Source organism: Lithobates pipiens, unplaced genomic scaffold (assembly GCF_037356315.1).
Source record: "Lithobates pipiens isolate NorthernLeopardFrog02 unplaced genomic scaffold, aLitPip1_a1.2 Scaffold_8, whole genome shotgun sequence".
Classification (NCBI taxonomy): domain Eukaryota; kingdom Metazoa; phylum Chordata; class Amphibia; order Anura; family Ranidae; genus Lithobates; species Lithobates pipiens.
In genome coordinates this window covers 505,071,985-505,092,625 of record NW_027507903.1, presented here as the reverse complement: position 1 = coordinate 505,092,625, position 20,641 = coordinate 505,071,985, and the positions used below count along the sequence as shown (strand labels likewise).

Here is a 20,641-nt window from a genome sequence, read left to right as displayed (position 1 = left end):
GAAGGGGTTAACCAGTGGGTGGCAGTGTAGGGGTTAAGTGTTCCTAGGGGTGTGTTACTAACTGTGGGGGGCTGGGCTTTCTTTTAGCGAACACTGATCTCTGCTCCAATCACATGGAGCAGAGATCAGCGTCACTTGTTGCTAGGCAGAACAGGGAGATGCTGTTTACAATGACATCTCCCAGTTCAGCCGCCCCGTGAGACGATTGCGGGTATGCCTGTGGCGATCGAGTTCACGGGACCTGCAACCGGACTCACTGGGGGCCCGACCGGCATGCGAGTGCACCGCCGCCAGCGCACTAGTAATGGCAGGGTGCCATTTAAAATTGGACGTACCTGTACGCCAATATGCCTGCCCGTGCCATTCTGTTGACGTACAACGGCGTGCGCCGGTCGGGAAGTGGTTAAGATAAAAAAACCTTCTTCCTTTACATCTTAATGCAGGGCTCGACAAAACCCAGGCGCCAGGTCGCATTTGCGACTAGAATTAGCGACCTGGGGCAGCACAGCTGGGGGTATCCTATCTCCGTGGACCCCCCCGGCGTGATCGCCTTCTGTGATCCCATGGTTCCTTCTGGAGTCTGGCGCCCCCTGGTGGTGGCCGTTGGAATGACAACCAGCAATGTTAATGGAGCCTTTACTCAGAACCCCTGAACATTATATTATTAAAAAAAAAAAAAAAAAATATATATTATATATATATATATATATATTTTTTTTTTTTTTATTCTAACACCCTAGAGAATAAAATGGTGGTCGTTGCAATACTGTCTGTCACACTGTATTTTCACAGCGGACTTACAAGCGCACTTTTTTGGGGAAAATTTATTTATTTAATAATTAAAAAAAAAAAGACAACAGTAAAGTTAGCCCAATTTTTTTTTATGAACAACTGTGTACCTTTGCTTAGGATAACCTCCGCCCGTTAACCATGCAAATGAAAGGCGCTTAGCATCAAAGAATATGCTTTCTACCTGGGAACTGTGGAATTTGAGCAGCTGTTCTAAAAGGTATTAAATCAATAAAACCACTAGAAAATATTAAACAAAAATCTGCGAGGTGAATGGATCAATCAATTCACCCGTAGAAAAAACAGCGCATAATACTTCATAAAACAAAGAAAAAATTATATGTGATTTGTGCTAATACGAACTATGGAGAAAACATTTATATCTTCCCAAATGCAGTCATACACACTAAGTATTGTCCATGAACACTGTCCAAAACCGATCGTCCAAACCTAGAGCATCTAGATCAACGGGATGGAAATTCCCTGTTTTAAAGAAATAAAAGTCATTGGGATATATGCGCCGGATTCTGCAATCGTTGCGATCGTTAGCATATTAGCATATTATCAGAAATCCGACATGGCCATATCGGTATAGTGTGTGAGGGGAATATGATCGTTTTTGGTTTTTATCTGTAATTTTGCTTTTGACTCTCCTGATGTTTTAATCTAATTTTTTGATTTTTTAATTTATGCTTTGAATTCACCTAATTCTCAATATTTCAATTTCTACACCTTCTGTATAATGAAATGGTTCTTTCAAAAACATTATTTATGAAAGCCTCTGACAGGTATCCTGTAAAGAGAGCAGCGTACATAACATAGTCGGATTAATCACTATACATCTATACATGCTTACGAAGGGTTAATACCGCACGTATTAAAGAGTAGTCAGAACTGATTGCCTCCACCCTCAGATGATGTCAATACGACGAAACGCGTCAGGGTGGTAGCACATGTTTGCAGCATAGAGGAACAGACAGGAGGGAGGAAGAGACGCACAGCTTTAACCGTGAGCTACTAAGTGGTGACGGCCATCAGCGGTTGATGCTATTACTTCCCCCGGGGCTGTGGTTAAGAACTATGCATGCTGAATGAATCAATGCCTTAAAGAATTAATTTTGTGTGAGTGCAACATTTTTTACTTAAATAAATCGTATTTTTATAAGACAGTATCACGCTATGTTTGTTTTCCCGTAATTGCTTCTTTCGGAGATCTTGAATTACCCGACACTTATGCAGTGGATGAGATCCAACCGATGAGTAAACATCTGAGATCCCGTGGAACCAAGCACATCCGATCGTGTATTACCTGCGCTTATGAAGCTGATGAGATCGAACCGATGAGGAGTAATTTCTGAGAGCCTATGTAACCAGGCATATCTGGTAAGAATATTACTAAGGGGGGTCACCTCATCCTTGAGACTGCACCCCAGTAAATTCGGGATTACTGCATCATACTAGTGGAAGTATAATCATGTTAAGGAAGGATTGCAGCATACACTCCCTGTGATTTGTACCAGGACACTTTGTTTCAGTTTTGATCTTTAATTCTATTGTCTGTTGATGGACTGAAATAGATATCTCGTTTTAACTTGTTTGCTGAAACTATCCCAATTACTCAGCTTAATTTGGATATATGGACAGTGTTCATGGACAATACTTAGTGTGTATGACTGCATTTGGGAAGATATAAATGTTTTCTCCATAGTTCGTATTAGCACAAATCACATATAATTTTTTCTTTGTTTTATGAAGTATTATGCGCTGTTTTTTCTACGGGTGAATTGATTGATCCATTCACCTCGCAGATTTTTGTTTAACAATTTTTTTTTATATTGTGAAAGATAATGTTATGCCAAGTAAATCGATACCCAACATGTCACGCTTCAAAATTGCGCCCGCTCATGGAATGGCGACAAACTTTTACCCTTTAAAATCTCCAAAGTTTAATAAATTCTACAGGTTGCACGTTTTGAGTTACAGAGGTGGTCTAGGGCTAAAATTATTGCTCTCAATCTACTGATCGTAGCGATACCGCACATGTGAAGCTTTCCTTCTGCACGCAAGCTTGGCGGGACAGGGCGCGTTTAAAAAAATTTTTTTCTTATTTTAACCTTTATTTTTTTCACTGTTCTTTAAAAAAAAAAAAAAATGTGTGTCACTTTTATTCCTATTACAAGAAATGTAAAAATCCCTTGTAATAGAAAAAAGCATGACAGGTCCTCTTATATATGAGATCTGGAGTCCTAGAGACCTCCCATCTCATATTTACACTAAAATGCAATTTAAAAAAAATTTGTCATTTGAAAAAAATAAAATAAATAAAATGTCCCTCTAAGCGCTATGGGCAATGACTTGGAGACAGGTGGGGGGGGGGGGGGGGGGGGGGCAGCACTATCTTCCCCTCACTCCTCTCCATGTCAGGCCAGGGACAGGACCAGATCGCCGTCACGGACCTGGCTCCTAACTTTTTTAGCTGGCTCCTAGATTCCAAGAAAATTTGTCAACCTTCTGTGTGTAGCAGTGTCCCCAGCACCCCCTAATTCCTTACCTGAGCCCCTTCTCTCTCCAGCGATGTCCACGAGTGTTTTAGCTGTCCCAGAGACTCCTCCTGATTGATTGAGACACAGCAGCAGTGCCATTGGCTCCCGCGGCTGTCAATCAAAATCAGTCAGCCAATCGGGGATGGGGGGGGGGGGGGGGGGGTGTTGCACCAGGTCAGAGCTCCGTGTACGAATGGATACACGGAGCTCTGACTCAGCTCGGGTGTCCCCTGTAGTAAGCTGCTGGCTGAGGGTCACTTGATAGGAGGAGGAGCCAAGAACAGCAAAGAGGGACCTGAAAGGAGGATCCGTGCTGCTCTGTGCAAAACCAACTGCACAGAGGAGTTAAGTACAACAATACACCAAAAAAAATTACTTTAACTGTCTGTTGCTGCTTTTTAGCATTGTATAGCAGTACAGATGGAATATACTTTAGCCATGATGCTCTATACTAAATAGCTAATTTTAACATGCTCGATATAAACTTAATGAGACAACCTCTGGATATCGCCATGTCCCATGGGAGTGCAGTTAGACTCTTAAAAGGCAGAGCTGGGAACCTTTATCTGTAGAATCAAATACTCCTAATCGGTGTTCTCAGAGCATCACTTTTATCAGTGACCTGTAAATGCTACAGACAGATGAGGCAGCCCAAGGCAGGCTGTCACCCTTGTATATAGGTTTGCTCTACATTTTTAAGTTTGACTAAAGTACACCTTTGAAAATGTTAGTTAACCTTTTTCTTCTCTAGATGAACGCTTTTGATCATTTAATGACACCAAATGACATATGTGGGAGATGACAGCACTTATGTCACTCAGATGGCATCTTGGGACTCAGGTAAAGCAATATATGCCAGAGGCAAAGCAAGACACAGTGCACTGCAGGAAAAAAGATCATAGCAATGGTGTTCTAAGAAAGAATAGAAGATTACTGTGTGCCCCAGCTAAACTTCACAATCTCCCAAATGACATTCACAGCTAGAAAAGTTTATGGATATGGGAGTGAAAGTTTTTTTTTTTAATGTGCGTTTTACTCTCTTTTAATCCTTTATCAGGAGTCACCATCAGATGTAACGCTGCAGCAGCTGGAACAGGCTCAAAAACAAGAAATGGAATGGGCCATATGATCGCTGTACAGGTCCTCCCATTAACAGCTGGTAAACACTGCTTTCCCCTTTATAAAGCCAAGCCTGAAGTGCACTGTGTACAGTAATCTTTTCTTTTAACTGCAACCTGATTTATTTATTAAGTTATATGATACAAAATAATAATAGACAACAAACTGGTAGATCCACCTGTCATAGGAGTACTAATGTTTAAATAATAAACGATTTTAAAGGAGAAGTGCGGGATTGGAATAAAATAAACCAACATGCTCACCTAGATGGCTGCAGCATCCCCCGCTGGTTTTAAGACTGAGACCTGAGCGGTCACGTGACTGATGATCACTCGGTTCTTGGTCTTCACTGAGCAGAGAGCGGTGACTGTCAGACACCAGCTCTCTGCTCTGCCCTTTCAGCACTCATTGGAGCACTGAGCTGTGCAGGGAGTGGGAGCAGCTGGCTCAGACTCAGCAGAGAGGCTGCACCAGCTGACAGTCAGGTATCTGGATCCCTGCGGAGCCTGGATTGGCTCTGTGATATCAGCAAACAGTGGACTTTAGCACACTGTCGGCTGGATCAGAATCACAGGAATCCATCAATAAGTGCACTCCCGTAACCCACAAAAGTAGTACGGCCATACTTCCATTTTAAACACACACTATATATATATATATATATATATATATATATATATATATATATATATATACACATACACACACACACACACACACACACACACATTTCTTGTCAGTGTGAACAGGCTGGCTATTACAGGTACAGTAAGCTTTTACGAAGCATTTGTAATGGCATTTAGCAAGCTTCAAACAGTTGTTATGAAACCTTTATATACTTTTGATGTCAGTCCAATATTTCTATATGCATGGTAAAAAGAGGATTTTACAATGGATCTGAACGTGCAATCTGAAGATTTGCTATGTTGCGGCAAACATCTAAAAATGTTAATTGTGCCCAAGCAGTACTTTGAAAAACATATTTTATCCGAAATTCTACCTGAAAAATAGCAGCGCACTCCCTGTTATGTGAGGGTACCTAGGCACTCCTGTGCCTACAGCCTCATATCTGTATCTGCAGTGTGAGATCTAAGGAACTGCTGCCTTTGACTACTATTCCCAGGTGATTTGGTGATCTCACTTCTGTGCTGTTCACCGTCTTCCTTGCTGGGGGCTCAACATGAAGTAAAGCCCTGCCTTTACCAAGACTGCCGCCTCGACAAAGTCAAAATCAGTATCAGGGAACAGGTCAACCACAGGTAATAATGGTGATCAGTCCTTTGCTCTCTGCCTGCTTTATTTTGTAACAGCTTCCAGAGATCAGCTCCTGTATAAGGCCACTGCATGACACCTAGGGAGGCCACAGCAAAGGTAAGATGTGCTAATGTGTGATCAGTAAAAGTAAAACAGATTTGTTGCAATGAAATTATGCCCTAGAGAATGGACAGTAGCAGGTCTGAAGTTTAGATTAGTCAGGTCTTGAATGGTACTTTTTGTCCCTGGCCCTTAAGGTCTCACAGCATGAGAGGATGTACAGCACACACAAAACAAAACATCTCCAGCCATTTTAATCCACTTGTCATTCAGCTCTGCTGTGCCGCAAACATGGGTGAAATGCAATCTTACCATGAGAATGAAGAAATAAAAGACCCACATCCAGCCCAGTCCTCCCTGGATCACCGACACCAAAACCTAGAAATTAGAGCAGAGTAAATCATGAGACCCACAAAGACTGATATTCTATGATGTTCATGTGTCTGTACGTGATAAAATGTGTACACATAACAAAACACTCCTGTGTTCCTTCAGATTAGGCAAATCTGGTATACTCAGGCAGAAGAATTAAGTATATCTAAAGTTCAAATGTTTTTGTTTGGTTTTAATAGCATACAGAAGGGATAATACCCATCAGATTTTGTTCTTCTTGCTGTCTGTGTCCCATTGGGGAAACTTCCTCTCAAATCCATCTTTCTTAACTTAAACAGAAACAGGAAAATCCATCCAAAGTGAGAGAAATCCAAGAGGATTATCACCACATGTCCCCATTGAAGGATTTTCTCTCTATTTTTGCTTCTGTGACAACTCAAAATTTTAGATTTCCCCCTCTCTCCAGTTCTAGTGACAGTGTGAACTGCAAGACTGCTCACTGGGAGTATTTATCTGTCTTCCCAAAGAAATTCAAAGTGCAAACCTACCTTACAATTTTCTGGTCTCCATTAAAGAGACCCAGTCTTAAACAGATTGAAAGATCATGAAAGAATAAAAGAAATAACAAATATGCATACTCCCCTAGATGGCTGCAGCATTGATCAGAACTGCAGCTGTCCTCGACCAAGAACTGAGAAATCAAAGACCGCTGCTCGCTCAGTTATCAGGTCCATTCCAAGCAAAGACTGGTGATCATCAGTCACCAATCTCTTCTCAGCCTCTCCAGTGCTCACTAGACTGCAGAGGGAACGGAAGAGGCTAACTCAGGCTTTCAGAAGCATGCCGAGCAGCTGAGTCAGGGTGGATCCCAACATTATCATCTGGATCTCTGTAGAGCCTGGGCAGGCTTTGCGATGTCTGACAACAATAGACTTTAGTCCGCTGTAAGTGGAGTCTGAGTCACAGGAGTGCAGAACTATGTGCACTACTATGACCCACAGGAGAAGTATGGCCAAAGGAGCTTTAGCAATACTTCTTTAATGAAATACTAAATCTTAATAATTCTGCAGTAACACCTATGAAAAATGCTGCCTTATTTAGCTTTACTTTGAGGCTACACTTTAGGGCCAGAAGGTCAGAGAACTGAGGTGAAGTTTCACAGCTGTTATGAAAACTGCTTGACCTCACATCGTATCCTGCGAGCATCGGAGTACCTAGTCCAATAACAGAGGCCTGTAGTAAAGAGAAAGAGAAAACTAAAAGGCTCTGTTATAGGTATCTGTTATGTACTGTCAGGAGCTCAGTGAGTTTGCATAGCGACAGTTGTCATACTTTCATAAGAATGAAAAAAATTAGTGCTCGTTGTGCCAGAAAACTGGTGCAAGAGATGTGTGCCACAATTTAAAAGGAATCAAGAGAAGCAGCTGAAGCTGTTCTGCTCAATATGCTATGTTTGGCACAGACACATAGTAAAACGGAGCAGATCACTAACTAAAGGGCTTGCACCCTTTTCTTAAATTGGGCTTAGGTTCTGCTTAATTTTCTTAGTTAAGAAGAGTGCAGCTCCACTTTATGCAAAAAAAAAAAAAAAAAGTCAGCTCTGTTACTATAATAATTTGGCAATCTACACATTCAATATAATTTACAGCTGACAACTAAGGTTTTTCATGGGGGGTACCAGATCAATTATACGTCAAGATTCAGATTAATTTCTACAACAAGCACAAAGGACAGGTAAACCCAAATGTGTGTCTATATAGCACCTCTGCAATGAATTAGCACCCTCTTAAGATCACAAACCTTTACTCAGTATGTTTGTACTCACTTGGCCTACAGCAGCTCCCATGCTTCCAGTTCCATCTACAATGCCAGTTACCGTGGCTAGGGCCTCACTGCTGCCTCTCACCATCTCCTGCCGGCCCAGGTCTGCAGAGATTGCTGAGCTGATCATGTTTGAGGGACCACCAATGAAAAAGCCTACAGGACAAAGATTCACAACTAATTATTGTTACAGGAAAGAATAAAAAGTAATACATACTATTACAGCAATTGTGGTATTAAAGGGGTTACTTTATATCTCTATGTGAAAACACAATCATGATATTTTCCATATTAGGATACCAAAAAAGTATTCATATTGATGCCTAGGCAATCTAATAGAATTCTGTATTCACTAATACACCATTAAATGTAATTCTTTTTTTAATGCAAGCATTAAAAGTACCTATACAGTAGAACTCAGACAGGAAGAGGCAGTACAAGGAGCCAATTAGTTCATGTGCGGAAAAGGGACATTCTGATAGAAGAAGAGAGCAGTGAGACTACTGAGAGCAGTGAGACTACTGAGTTCAGTCTACTGTAACTCTTTCACTTTCCAATCACAACCTGGGGGCAGGGGTCTCCGACAGCCTGAGCTCAAGGAAAGTGGGTTGAATGATGCTGACCATCCTGCAACATGAAAGACTGAGGACATCTAGTGGTGGAAATGTGCTGGAGCTAGCTCCCGATTGTAGTCAGCATTGCAGCAAAAGCCATTTTGAGGACTGAATTACTCACCAGCCCCTTATATTTCTCAGAGGTCACAATAGTAAGATTTGTAAATGGTAGCTTATGCCTCTGCCCTGCCCACAATGCTATAACACGGTGTTCCAGCACAGCTAAACGCCATACTGAATTATATTACATTATTAATAAACTATCAGCAGGAAAGACAGCATCATTTAGCTTTGTAATAGATGTAATGGTTGGGCAGATCTGGTAATTGCTGGTATGGATAATTTGCTACCAGAGTTCTTGAGATATAAGAAGAGCGCATGTGATTCAAGCTGTAACACTGAAATCTCAGTTTTTGGTGAGATGGACTTTAGGACTTACCAGTGATTGCCATTAAAAAAGCATTCAGGACCTTGTTATTTGGGGAGCCTAGAAAGAGGGAAAACAATTATAATTTATTCTAAAACAGTATGTAAATATAATTCATATACACACACACACACACACTAAGTATAGTTTAGATAATGTGTGAAAGACACACCATTGTCTAGAATGGCTATTACAGGGCTGAAAACAGCTGCATTGCATACGAAAAGGTTAATTTATTTGTATTGTTCAATTACTTAAAATACACATAAACACAGTAACTAAAATTTCATATAAGCCTTAAAGTGTTAGTTCACACTTACAGAAAAAAAATACATAAAAAAGGTGAACACAGAACACCCTCCCCATCCTCCCAGTACCCACTGTACTTACCTCCAGGGTTGCCAAGCGTATTGGTCAACACCTTTACATTTTTTGATGAAAAAATGAGAGCTGAAACCACTGCAGGGTACTAACAGCTCAGCAACGCTGGAGATAAATACAACGGGGACCTGGGGGTTTGGGAGGGTGTCCAGTGTAAGTTTACCTTACACTCCAAAAGCTAGGTTGAGGACAACCACTCCAGATTCAATCATAAAGACCAGCACTAGCACCAATGCAATGTGAGTGTTTTGACTAAAGAGAAAAATGTTGAGGGAAAAAAAAAAGATCCTGCTAGTAAAATTAGGTTAGCCTTTTCCCAGCAGAACTGAAGAAAAGATGTCTATTCTCCTAGGACACCAGCAAAAAACTGAGGCATACCTCATAGTAGGAGGGCTTACTCTGTAAGAACCTAGAATTATTATTTTTTTCCAGGGTTACACTGCTGTAGACTTAGACCCCACACACACACACACACACACACACACACACACACACACACACACACACACACTATACAACTTATGTTTTTGGATTTCCTTTAGATTTACCAAAACCATGTAGTGCAAAGGCCTGCCTGATTGCATACAAAATGAAAGTCTTAAGGTTTGACCCCATATTATATGGTTTTGGTAAATCTGAAGGGGGAAAAAAAATCTACAGAAAACTGTATAGTGTGTACTCAGCCTTAGACTGAAGTATAACCAGAGGGCTTAAAGTGGTTCTAAAGGCAGAAGGTTTTTCATCTTAATGCATTAAAATGAAAAACCTTCAGTGTGCACCTCTCCCATCAGTCCCCCTAATACTTACCTGAGCCCCATCTCGATCCAGCAATATTGCACAAGAACCTCATCTGCCAGGGACTCTCCATCCCGACTGGCTCAGAGACAGCAGCAGGAGCCATTGGCTCCCGCTCCTGTCAAACTCTGTGAGCCAATGCGGAGAGGCAGGGGGCGGGGCCGAACAGTGGCTCCGTGTTTAAATGGACTCAGAGCAGCAGCCTGGCATGGGTGACCCCATAGCAGGAGGGACGGGCCAGGAGCGCCAGTGAGGAACCCAAGAAGAGGAGGATCTGGGCTGCTCTGTGCAAAACCATTTTACAGAGCAGGTAAGTATAATAATGTTTGTTTTTAAACAAAAAAAAAAACAAAGACTTTAAAATCACTTTAAGACTTCCTGTGTCCCCGATGGATAAAAGAAACTAAAAAAAAAAAAAAGTTATGTTGCACAGTGCATTAACAAACTACATATAATTCAGATAGGGCTGCACTTACTTTAAGGATGTCAAAACTGTGTAGTAAATCAAACTATTCTATTGCTGTGTACAGTCATGAGGACACATGCCCTATGCAATTCTTTTTTATTCACTCAACACACATAGACTTGGCCTGTCAGTTTAAGAAGCTATCCAACCATCAACTCTGTGTACACTGAAATGTTTACATTGCACTGCGACATAACTTCTGGGTCACTTTAGTGGTAATCAGTCTGCTGGGAACACAGGTGCAGAACATGCCCCTTTTAGGTACCATTCAAATATATATCCACTTTGTTACAGTATGACGTTAACAAACACGCAGTAATGTGTGCTGCTTTAATGTAGAACTATGACCTCCCAGTCAGAAATCTGTGCTGCCGCCCCTTAAAAACTTGAAGACCAGGACCTTTCTAGCACTCGTTTTTTTTTTGCTAGAAAATTACTTAGAATCTCCAAACATTACATATTTTTTTTTCTTTTTTTTTTTTAAAGGCCCTAGAGAATGAATTGGTGGGGTTTGCAATTTTTGTATGTCACATGGTATTTGTGCAGCAGTTTTTCAAACACATTTTTTTTGTGAAAAAGTACACTTTGAATTGTAATGCAAAAAAAGATACATAACCCATTTTTTTGTAAAATATAAAAGACGATGTTACGCCGAGTACATAGATACCAAACACGTCACACTTTAAAAATGCACACCCCCGGCTCAACAGTGACGTAAGTTTTACTATCCATAGGCGACACTTTAAAAGCCTTTACAGGTTACCACTTTAGATTTAAAGGAGGTCCGGTGCTAGAATTAATGCCCATGATCTGACGTTTGCGGTGATACCTCACATGTGAATCGCTGTTCGCATGCATGACTGACACACGTGTTTGCCTTTGGGTGCTAGCACTGGGGGACAGGGACACTTATTTTTTTTGGTATTTTTATTTTTCCATTTTACACCATTGCTTTAAAATTTTTTGGATCACTTTTATTTCTGTCACAAGGAGTGTAAACATCCCTTGTGACAGCAATATGCATGTGACAGGTTAATCTTATGGAGGAATCTGGGGTCAATACCCTGTTTCCCCAAAAATAAGACCTAGCGTGATTGTCGGCGATGGCTGCAATATAAGCCCTACCCCCCCAAATAAGCCCTAGTTAAAGTCCTTGTAGGTCTTATTTTCAGGGTAGGGCTTATTTTTGTTTAAACAGGGAAGGGCTTATTTGGGGGGGTAGGGCTTATATTGCAGCCATCACGACAATCATGCTAGGTCTTATTTTTGGGGAAACAGGGTAGGAACCCAAATCCCTCCTCTGCACTTAAAAGCATTCAAAAACAACAAGATCGGTATTTTTGAATGCATGTCATTATTTGAAAATGGCACCGAAAACATCCGGGTAAACCTGGAAGTGATGTCATCGCTTCTGGGTGACCATTATGGACAGCCCATTAACGACGATTTTAGGTTTGTTGGGATGTCTGGCCAGCCAGCAGATGCACCAGCTGGTTGCTTGGGTCTCCCGGTGGGACAGGAGAGCCCGAGAGAGATGCAGAAGGCAGCGGGAGGGGACCCTTGTAATAGCAATTGAGTCTCTGATTGCTATTAGAAGAGAGCAGACCGTCTGCTCTTAAAAAAAAAAAAAAAAAAAAAAAAAAAAAAACAGTACCAGGCATCACCCCGGTACAACCACTTGAAGTTAAATGATGTACCAGGTACGCGATTTGGTGGAAAATGGTTCAACACAAGTGGATTTGCACTGGCCGTTTCCCTCCTAACCCAGCTGCAAGGTCCCACAAATACTTGCTGCTCCTATCAGTAAAGATTGCCTAATGCAGCTACATGCGATCATGTAGAAAGAATGCTGCACCTCTCCTGACATCAGAGCAGAGCTGTCACTCATGTACTGCACTACAGTGGGATGAAAAATTGTTGCAGGGACATGGGTATCAGCATTGTCACTGTTGATTGACAAGCTGTAGCTGGTCACGTGGCCAGAGGCGTACTAAGTGGGGGGGCGGGGGGGTGTGCCGCCCCGGGTGCCACACACTGGGGGGGGTGTCAGGCCAGCGCCCCCCCCCCCTCCGCAACTGAAGTGTCAGACAGCCGTGCCTCGGGTTCGCAGCCCACACAGAGAGAGCCCGAGGCACTGGCAGTGGGCGGCATTGCAGGGGGGGGGGGGGGGGGTGCAGCACCCGAATGGAGTGACATCTGCCGGCTCAGTGATCCGGGACCTGGCTCCCCTTCTCTCTGTGGTCACGTTGCGCCGTTCTGATCAGTCTCGGGCAGCGGCTGTCACTCACAGCCGAGCAGAGTGAAGCCGCCTCCCCCTCCTCTATGCACAGCACTGTGTAGACAAGGAGGGGGAGGCGGCTTCACTCTGCTCGGCTGTGAGTGACAGCCGCTGCCCGAGACTGATCAGAACGGCGCGACGTGAGTCACATGACCACAGAGAGAAGGGGATTATTGCGCCGGGTCCCGGATCATTGAGCCGACAGGTAACACTCCACTCGGGTGCTGCTCGCACCTCCACCCTGCAATGCCGCTGCCTTGGGCTCCAGCCAGGTACACTATGGGTCCTTAGGGGAGGCTGTGCACTGTAGGGGGGTTCTTTACTGTGGGGGGTCCTGCACTGTAGGGGGTCTGCACTGTAGGGGGGGGTCCTGCACTGTAGAAGGGGTCCTGCACTGTAGGGGGGTTCTTTACTGTGGTGGGTCCTGCACTGTAGGGGGGTCCTGCACCGTAGAAGGGGTCCTGCACCGTAGGGAGGTCCTGCATTGTAGGGGGTCCTGCACTGTAGAAGGTGTCCTGCACTGTAGGGGAAGATTCGGCACTGTAGGAGGATTCTGTACTGTAGGGGAGTCTGTACTGTAGGGGGGTGGGTCTGTACTGTAGGAGGGTCTGCACTGTAGGGGGGGGGGGTCTGTACTGTAGGGGGGTCTGCACTGTAGGGGAGGATTCTGTACTGTAGGGGGGTCTACACTGTAGATGGGGGTCTGTATGGTAGGGAGGGGGGTCTGCACTGTAGGGGATCTGTGTAACATGCAGAGGGTCCAGAGATGTGAGGGGCTGTGTAATGTAAAAGGGGTGCAGAGTGCTGTGTAATGTAAAGGGGTCCAGAGGTTCAGGGTGCTGTGTAATGTAAAGGGATCCATAGGTACAAGGGCTGTGTAATGTAAAGGGGTCAGGAGGTTCAGGGTGCCATGTTATGTAAAGGGGTCCAGAGCTACAAGAGCTGTGTAATGTAAAGGGGTCCAGAGGTGCAGGCTGCTGTGTAATGTAAAGGGGTCCAGAGGTGCAGGGGGCTGTGTAATGTAAAGAGGTCCTTAGGTGCAAGGTCCTGTGTAATGTAAAGGGGTCCAGAGGTGCAGGGTGCTTTGTAATTTAAAGGGGTCCAGAGGTGCAGTTGTGGAGAGGGGGGTACACAGTAGTGACAAAAAAATATTGAAGGATGCAGAGGTATGCAGGGGACACGGTGGGTGTTTTTACATTTTATGGTGGGGTGGGGCGAGAGAACGAAACACAAATGGAGGATTGGGCTCAGTGAGGGAAGGTAAAGGAAGCGGTTTTGTTTAATTTATGGGGCTTGTACATCCCTGTTACAGGCAGATGAAAAATAACAGATCTACTAGAAAAATTCTCAAACTGTGTGCTGTGGTACCATTCATTGGTTCCTTTCGTAACGTGCGACTTGTGCACGATCTCGATCGCTCAAATTATATTATAAAATTAGAGACCGTTCCATTCTGTTCCTTTGATGCTTATAAAGTTTGGGCTAGCTTTTCCTGCTCGCCATATTGCTCTTTTTATCGTTCATTTTTATTGGATCACGTGATTCTTTTTGGATATTTTTGATGTCATTTTTTATGTCATTTGGATTTTTTTTTCAAATAAAAGCTTTAATGGTGGAATTTCACTATGAGAGGCATTGTGTCCGTACTTTTTGTTTATGGTGAACCCGCTCTGAGCTCCTAGCTGACCAGAACCTTTGAGAGAGAGCTGAAAACCCTGGGAAATCTGAGGTGTACCGATCCTGAAGTGGGCAGAGACTATTCGGATGGTGATCCATGACCTGATGTATACGAATGGTGTGTGACGCACATAAGCCTGCATGACACATTTACTATACAGTAGTTTGTGTCCACCATTTTCGGTAAGGGTATCCACCGTTTTCTATAATATTTTCTGGCTGTGAACGGAAGGCTATACATAGTTCATACCAACTGAATATCTGGACTTCCGTTTCACATTATTTTGTCATAGCTGGACTTAAAGTTCATATTGTTAGTTCACTGTAGCACATTTTCTGTATTCCTTATTGGTCTGCAACACATGTGATATGTGTGCTGACCTTTTAAGTTTGATCTCACTACCAGCTCAATTGGTGATTTATGTCTAGGTTTTTTTTACATTTTTTGACAGTATAGCGCTACATTGTTTGTTATCATTCGTTATTTTGACTTTGTTTGTATGTATGTATGTATGTATGTATGTATGTATGTTAGCTGCTGTTTTGTGTTATATCACAATTTTTTGTCACTTATATAGGGAGCGCAGTGTTTTCCCCCTCTTTTTGATTTATAAATAAAGTTTGTTCATTGTTTAGCAATAGAGAAATACTTAATCAAGTCTGGAACTCTGAAAAAGTAACGGTTAAATGAAAAGCAAAGAGAAGAGCAAAAGTATAATGATGATTACAAATCGTTTCAATCTGATTTGCTCTCGAAAACAGGCACATCCTTCACATTAAAATTAAATATATATAATGTTAAACTAAATAAGATCACCACAAAAATTGTTAAATCTTTTCAGGTGTGGCGTGAAAATTTTTAGATCTCTTTGGTGCACCACAAGAGAAAAAAGTTTGAGAAACACTGTTCTAGCAGGATCAATGGGTAATAAAACAGTTACAGGGGGACAAAGCTGCTGTGTTAATATTGACAGATTACAGAAAATATGTTCTTTTTAGTTTTGCACAGTTATACACTTTTATTCCTTCACTGAAAATCTATGAATAATCGGAGGATATGTGACTTACGGCTGTATCCAAACAGGGATCCCACTGCACACACCAGACTAATAGCCAAGACAGGCGATCTTTTTTGCATGATGTCTGAGATAAGGCCCTGGACTGTTCCTCCTGTGACGAGACACAAGACACCAATCAGGATACATACAACAGATATACTTACAGATCATGCTTTGTAAACATTTGAATACTTGTAATGGGTAAGTGACATGGAGTAATAAATCCAATAAATCCACTGGATCAACATTATAGCCAGGAAACTAGCATTTTCAGAAAGGTAGGACTTTCCTGCATATATTATTTTCTGAACAGATGTTCTTTAACCACTTCAATACTGGGCACCTTTCACCCCTTCCTGACCAGGCCAATTTTCAGTTATCAGGGCTGTCACACTTTGAATGATAATTGCGTGGTCATGCAACACTGTAACCATATTAAATTTTTTATAATTTTTTTAACCACTTAAGGACCAGCCTCGTTTTGGAATTTAGGCATTTACAAGTTTAAAACAGGTGTTTTTGCTAGAAAATTACTTAGAACCCCCAAACATTATATAAAAAAAAAAATTCTCATTTCCTTTTACTTCATTTTATTTATTTTTCACCGTTTAAAAAAATAAAATAAAAAATTGGGTCACTTATTCCTATTGCACACGGAATGTGAACATCCCTTGTAATAGGAAAAAAAAAGCATGACGCGTCCTCTTAAATATGAGATCTGGGGTCAAAAAGTCCTCAGATCTCATATTTGGACTAAAATACAAAAAAAAAAAAAAAGTAATTAAAAAAAATGACAACAGAAAAAGGTGCCTTTAAGAGGTATGGGCGGAAGTGACGTTTTGACGTCGCTTCCGCCCTCCTTTGATATGGAGACGGGTGGGGGGCCATCTTCCCCTCACTCGTCTCCATACACAGACAGGGAAAGGTCCCGATCGCCTTCGCCGCTACGGCTCTGGTAAGTGGCGGAGGGGCGCGGGAGGCCCCTTCCCCCCCCATACCAGTGATCTTGTGGCGAATCCACCACAGAGACCGCCATTATCGGAAACAGAACCGCCGTCTCTAAAGATGGATACCTTGGTTGTGGCAGCAGCTGCTGCCGTTACCAAGATATCCATCTTCAAATGTACATGAGCCAGTCGGTAAGTGGTTAAGGCAACTAGAGCTTTCTTCTGGTGGTATTTAGTCACCACTGAGGTTTTTATTTTTTGCTAAAGAAAAAAAAAATGAAAATTTAGAAAAAAAAAAAACCCTCCAAAAAAGTTTGTTTCGGTTATAAAATGTGAAAATAAGCAATTTTTCTTCACTGATATACGCTTTGGAGGCTGCACTAATGGATCCTGATAAGCTGCACTGATGGGCCTGCACCGATAATCAGGGTACTGATGATCAGTGCTGTGATTATCAGTGTAAACAAAGTACTGACAGCCTTGCCAGTTATCGGCATGTGAGAAAAGGACTGTTGATAACTGGCTAGTCTGTTTACATGTGATCAGCTGTGATTGGACACCTTCCAACAAGACAACAATCCTAAGCACACAGCCAAGACAATACAGGAGTGGATTAGGGATATCTCTGTGAATGTTCTAGAGTATCCCAAACAGAGCTCTGATTTAAACATCTCTGGAGAGGCCTAAAAATGGATGCCCATTCAACCTGACTGACCTTGAGTGGATTTGCAAAAAAGAATGGCAGAAAATTCCCCAATCGATGTGTACAACGCTTGTTGCATCACACCCAAAAAGACTTGAGGCTGTAATTGCTGCCAAAAAGGTGCTTCAACAAAGTACTGAGTACTTAAGAAGGAGCTATAGATGTTTTTGTGTTAATTACAAGTCAGCAGCTGCAAAAAAACTGAGCCGTGCCTTCCCTCAGTGTTCTCTCCCCAGCTGTGGGCACCTGGCTATGACAACTTTCAGCTTGACAGCCAGGTGCCCACTGCACATGCATAAGTCATGCTGCACCTCTTGAATGGTTTGACAGTCCCCTGGGATGTGTCCCAAAAGACCACAAGGGAGGAGAACTTCCAGTTGGGATTGCCTAGGCCAGTGATGGCGAACCTTGGCACTCCAGATGTTTTGGAACTACAATTCCCAGGATACTCATCTACACTGCAGAGTGCATGAGCATCATGGGAAATGTAGTTCCAAAACATCTGGGAGGCCAAGGTTCGCCATCACTGGCCTAGGCAATCCAAGAGGAAGTAGGACCAGGGGTACCTTACAAAACGAGATACCCGCTCATCCCTCAAAAAAATGACATGCCAAATGTGGCAGGGAAGGAGGGGAGGAGTACTTATAAAGTGGAACTTCCCCTTTTGGTTGTAGCCCCGCTTTAATGTGACATTTCAGTTCTTTTATGTTTAAAAAAATTCAGACGTTTCTAAAATTCTATTTTCACTTTATCATTATGGGGTACTGAGTGTAGATTGAGGGGAAAAAATTAATTTAAAAACAAATGTATCAGGCTTAAACAATGAGAAACAAACAGATACAAAGTATTTCTTCCTCAGCGCTCATGCAAAAAATGATAAAGTATTAAAGCTGCTACTATAAAAAATATGAACTGTATCAAAAAATGTTTAAACACACAAAAGTCTTTCAAACATTAGTAGCGAAGCAAAGTTTCGTCATAACTTATTTGTCCATGAATAAGTCGTTATGACGAAACATCAGGACGTGGCTGTACGGCAATCAGTTTTATGCGCTTGGCGCTATACCGGAAGTGACGCTCAGAGGATCACGATCATTCACTGGTGAAATTCAGTTCATCTATGCTGTGTCCGCCGAGACCACATTAGATCAGCACTTACTGCTACAAGCAGATACCTCTAGGCTTCATTGATTTGAGCTTATGTGAGTGCAATGTTTGAAGCCGTTTTAATAGAATAAACTTTTTACAATACTGCATTATTGGAGCACTTTGTTTCATTATATATGGAGAGTCCACATCAGACATCGCATCTGGATATCGGTGGATATTTAACCCTGTAAGCGTTGATGTCGCTTTACCGAGCGTGATAGTGCAAGGCATCTCCATTCAGGGGCTTTTAGATGGAAGCATGCAGAGCGCGCCGAAAGCCATCCAAACATCCATCCACGGATCCAGCCCTATTTGATTGAATTAAACAGAGTCCGCTGATACCAAACCAGTGAAAGGTACGCTGTTAACCCATTACCTTCCGGTAAGTGAATTACCTACAGGGGATTCCCATAGAAGCAATGTGGTGAAGGATCTATCTGGAATTTTTATCTGCAATGATTTGGTGTTCAGCATTCTGTAAGAACGGATCGGCCTCTATCCCACACCCTGCTTTGTATAATTAAAACACAAGTGGAACTTTTTATCTTTATTTAAATATGAACTTGTTAAGCGCTACTAATGTTTGAAAGACTTTTGTTTTTTTTTATATTTTTATAAACACACACACTCTAACAGCATTTAAAAAAATCAAAACAGCCACTAAAAACATAGAAGTTAAACTTCAGACTGATAAAAAAAAAAAAAAAAAAAAGTTTATAAATAAATGTAATTTTGTATTCATTAACACATACATGCATTTTAAGTGCAGATAGTGGAAGTAGCTGAATATGGCCTAGCACATTCAGCAGCACTCATCATGGGAGAGGGTGGGGCAGGACTGGAAACCAATTAGGTGTGCTCCATGTAAATATGTTCACAAGGAACATGGCGATAGGATAGCAGAGAGATGACTTTGATTAAGGTTTGTATTTCTTTATGCTGTCAGCTAGCTGGAAGTGAAGAGGGGACACCATTGTAGTCATTAACTGATGTCCTTCACTAGCTGTGCTGTGTGACAGAGCTGTATATGTCTCAGCAAAGAATGGACAGAAGTACAAATTCTTTGGCAGGTAAAATAATTCCAAAATATGCATTAGCCATTTGTCTGAAGTTTGGCTCAGTGTAGAAAAGAACATAATTGAAAGACCTGAACATTCTCTTAACCACTATAATACAGACTAAAACACCCGTCTGTTATTCAGCTGTATTCCAGCAGCCAGCCCACCTCAGCTCAGTGAGTCAAAGTTTTTATGGGATGAACAGACGTGCAGTGCCAGCAGGGCGACTGATTCAGTATAATTAGGCTGCGGAACTTCCCATCTAGTCTGATGACAGACGGAATCAATGTGGCCCACCCGTGTGATCATGTTATGACTACCTCCTAAAGGCCCTTCACCCATCATCTGTCACCAGCTTCTGCAGTTTTTTTCCTTAAATCCAGTAAAAGGAAAAAGTATTGAAATTATATAAAACAAATTAAAGGTGAACTTGAGCCTTCACTTCAGTTTTGCACAGTTGTACAGGCTTCTCTCCTGAACTATAATTCCATACTAGGATTTCACTACATACTGCAAGCTTCTCACAATGTGTATTAGAACCTACAGAAAGCCACTTTGAACCTGCCTCTAGGACATCCAGCATCATATAAATCTTTCCTCCCCAGCCTGCAGCTTCCATTCATTGGACTTCAGTTCCTTCAACCATGGAGGCTCAGCACCACATGTGGGAGCTACCACAGCTTCCAGTATAGCCCCTCCTACCAGTCATAATCTGTCTACATTGCATAGAAAATCACAGAAATCGAGTGATGTCTGAGATGGGTATCATTAAGAACTTTCATGGTGGTTACCAGTAAAAGCAAAACGTAGGCAGATAAAACTTTAACTTTGAAGTGGTTGTAAACGCACTGTGCCAAATTACTAGAATCCCCTCCGTTATATAAAGCCATGTTACAGTGTCTTTTTATAAAACGTATGCAGTGCAATACCTTATTTCACAGTGCCGCTTTGGGGTCACATGACATCTAGCAGCAGCTCTACTTCTCTAATCTGAGGACTACAGTGGGAGGGGCTGAGATTCCCTGCTGACGTCCGCCGAGAGGAGGAGAGCGACGGGCTCAGCCGCGCTCTGAAATATATATTGAGATATATATGTATTGAGCTGCATAATGTTTATGTAACAAAGACACTGTGCAACATAGATTTATATAAACACTGGGGTTTGTAGT

The 20,641-nt window shown here is 42.2% G+C and overlaps 1 protein-coding gene across 1 annotated transcript in view; it reads right to left on the bottom strand.

Annotated features, from left to right (window-relative positions):
• SLC37A3 (solute carrier family 37 member 3) overlaps nucleotides 1-20,641 on the bottom strand; it is an 82,988-nt gene that overhangs the window by 9,923 nt on the left and 52,424 nt on the right. Inside the window, exons 11-14 of the mRNA XM_077469289.1 lie at nucleotides 15,626-15,727; nucleotides 8,973-9,020; nucleotides 7,924-8,075; nucleotides 6,078-6,143 (exon numbers count right to left, since the gene is read on the bottom strand). Of these exons, the coding sequence (XP_077325415.1) occupies nucleotides 6,078-6,143; nucleotides 7,924-8,075; nucleotides 8,973-9,020; nucleotides 15,626-15,727 (368 nt within the window). The remainder of the gene's footprint in view (nucleotides 1-6,077; nucleotides 6,144-7,923; nucleotides 8,076-8,972; nucleotides 9,021-15,625; nucleotides 15,728-20,641) is intronic.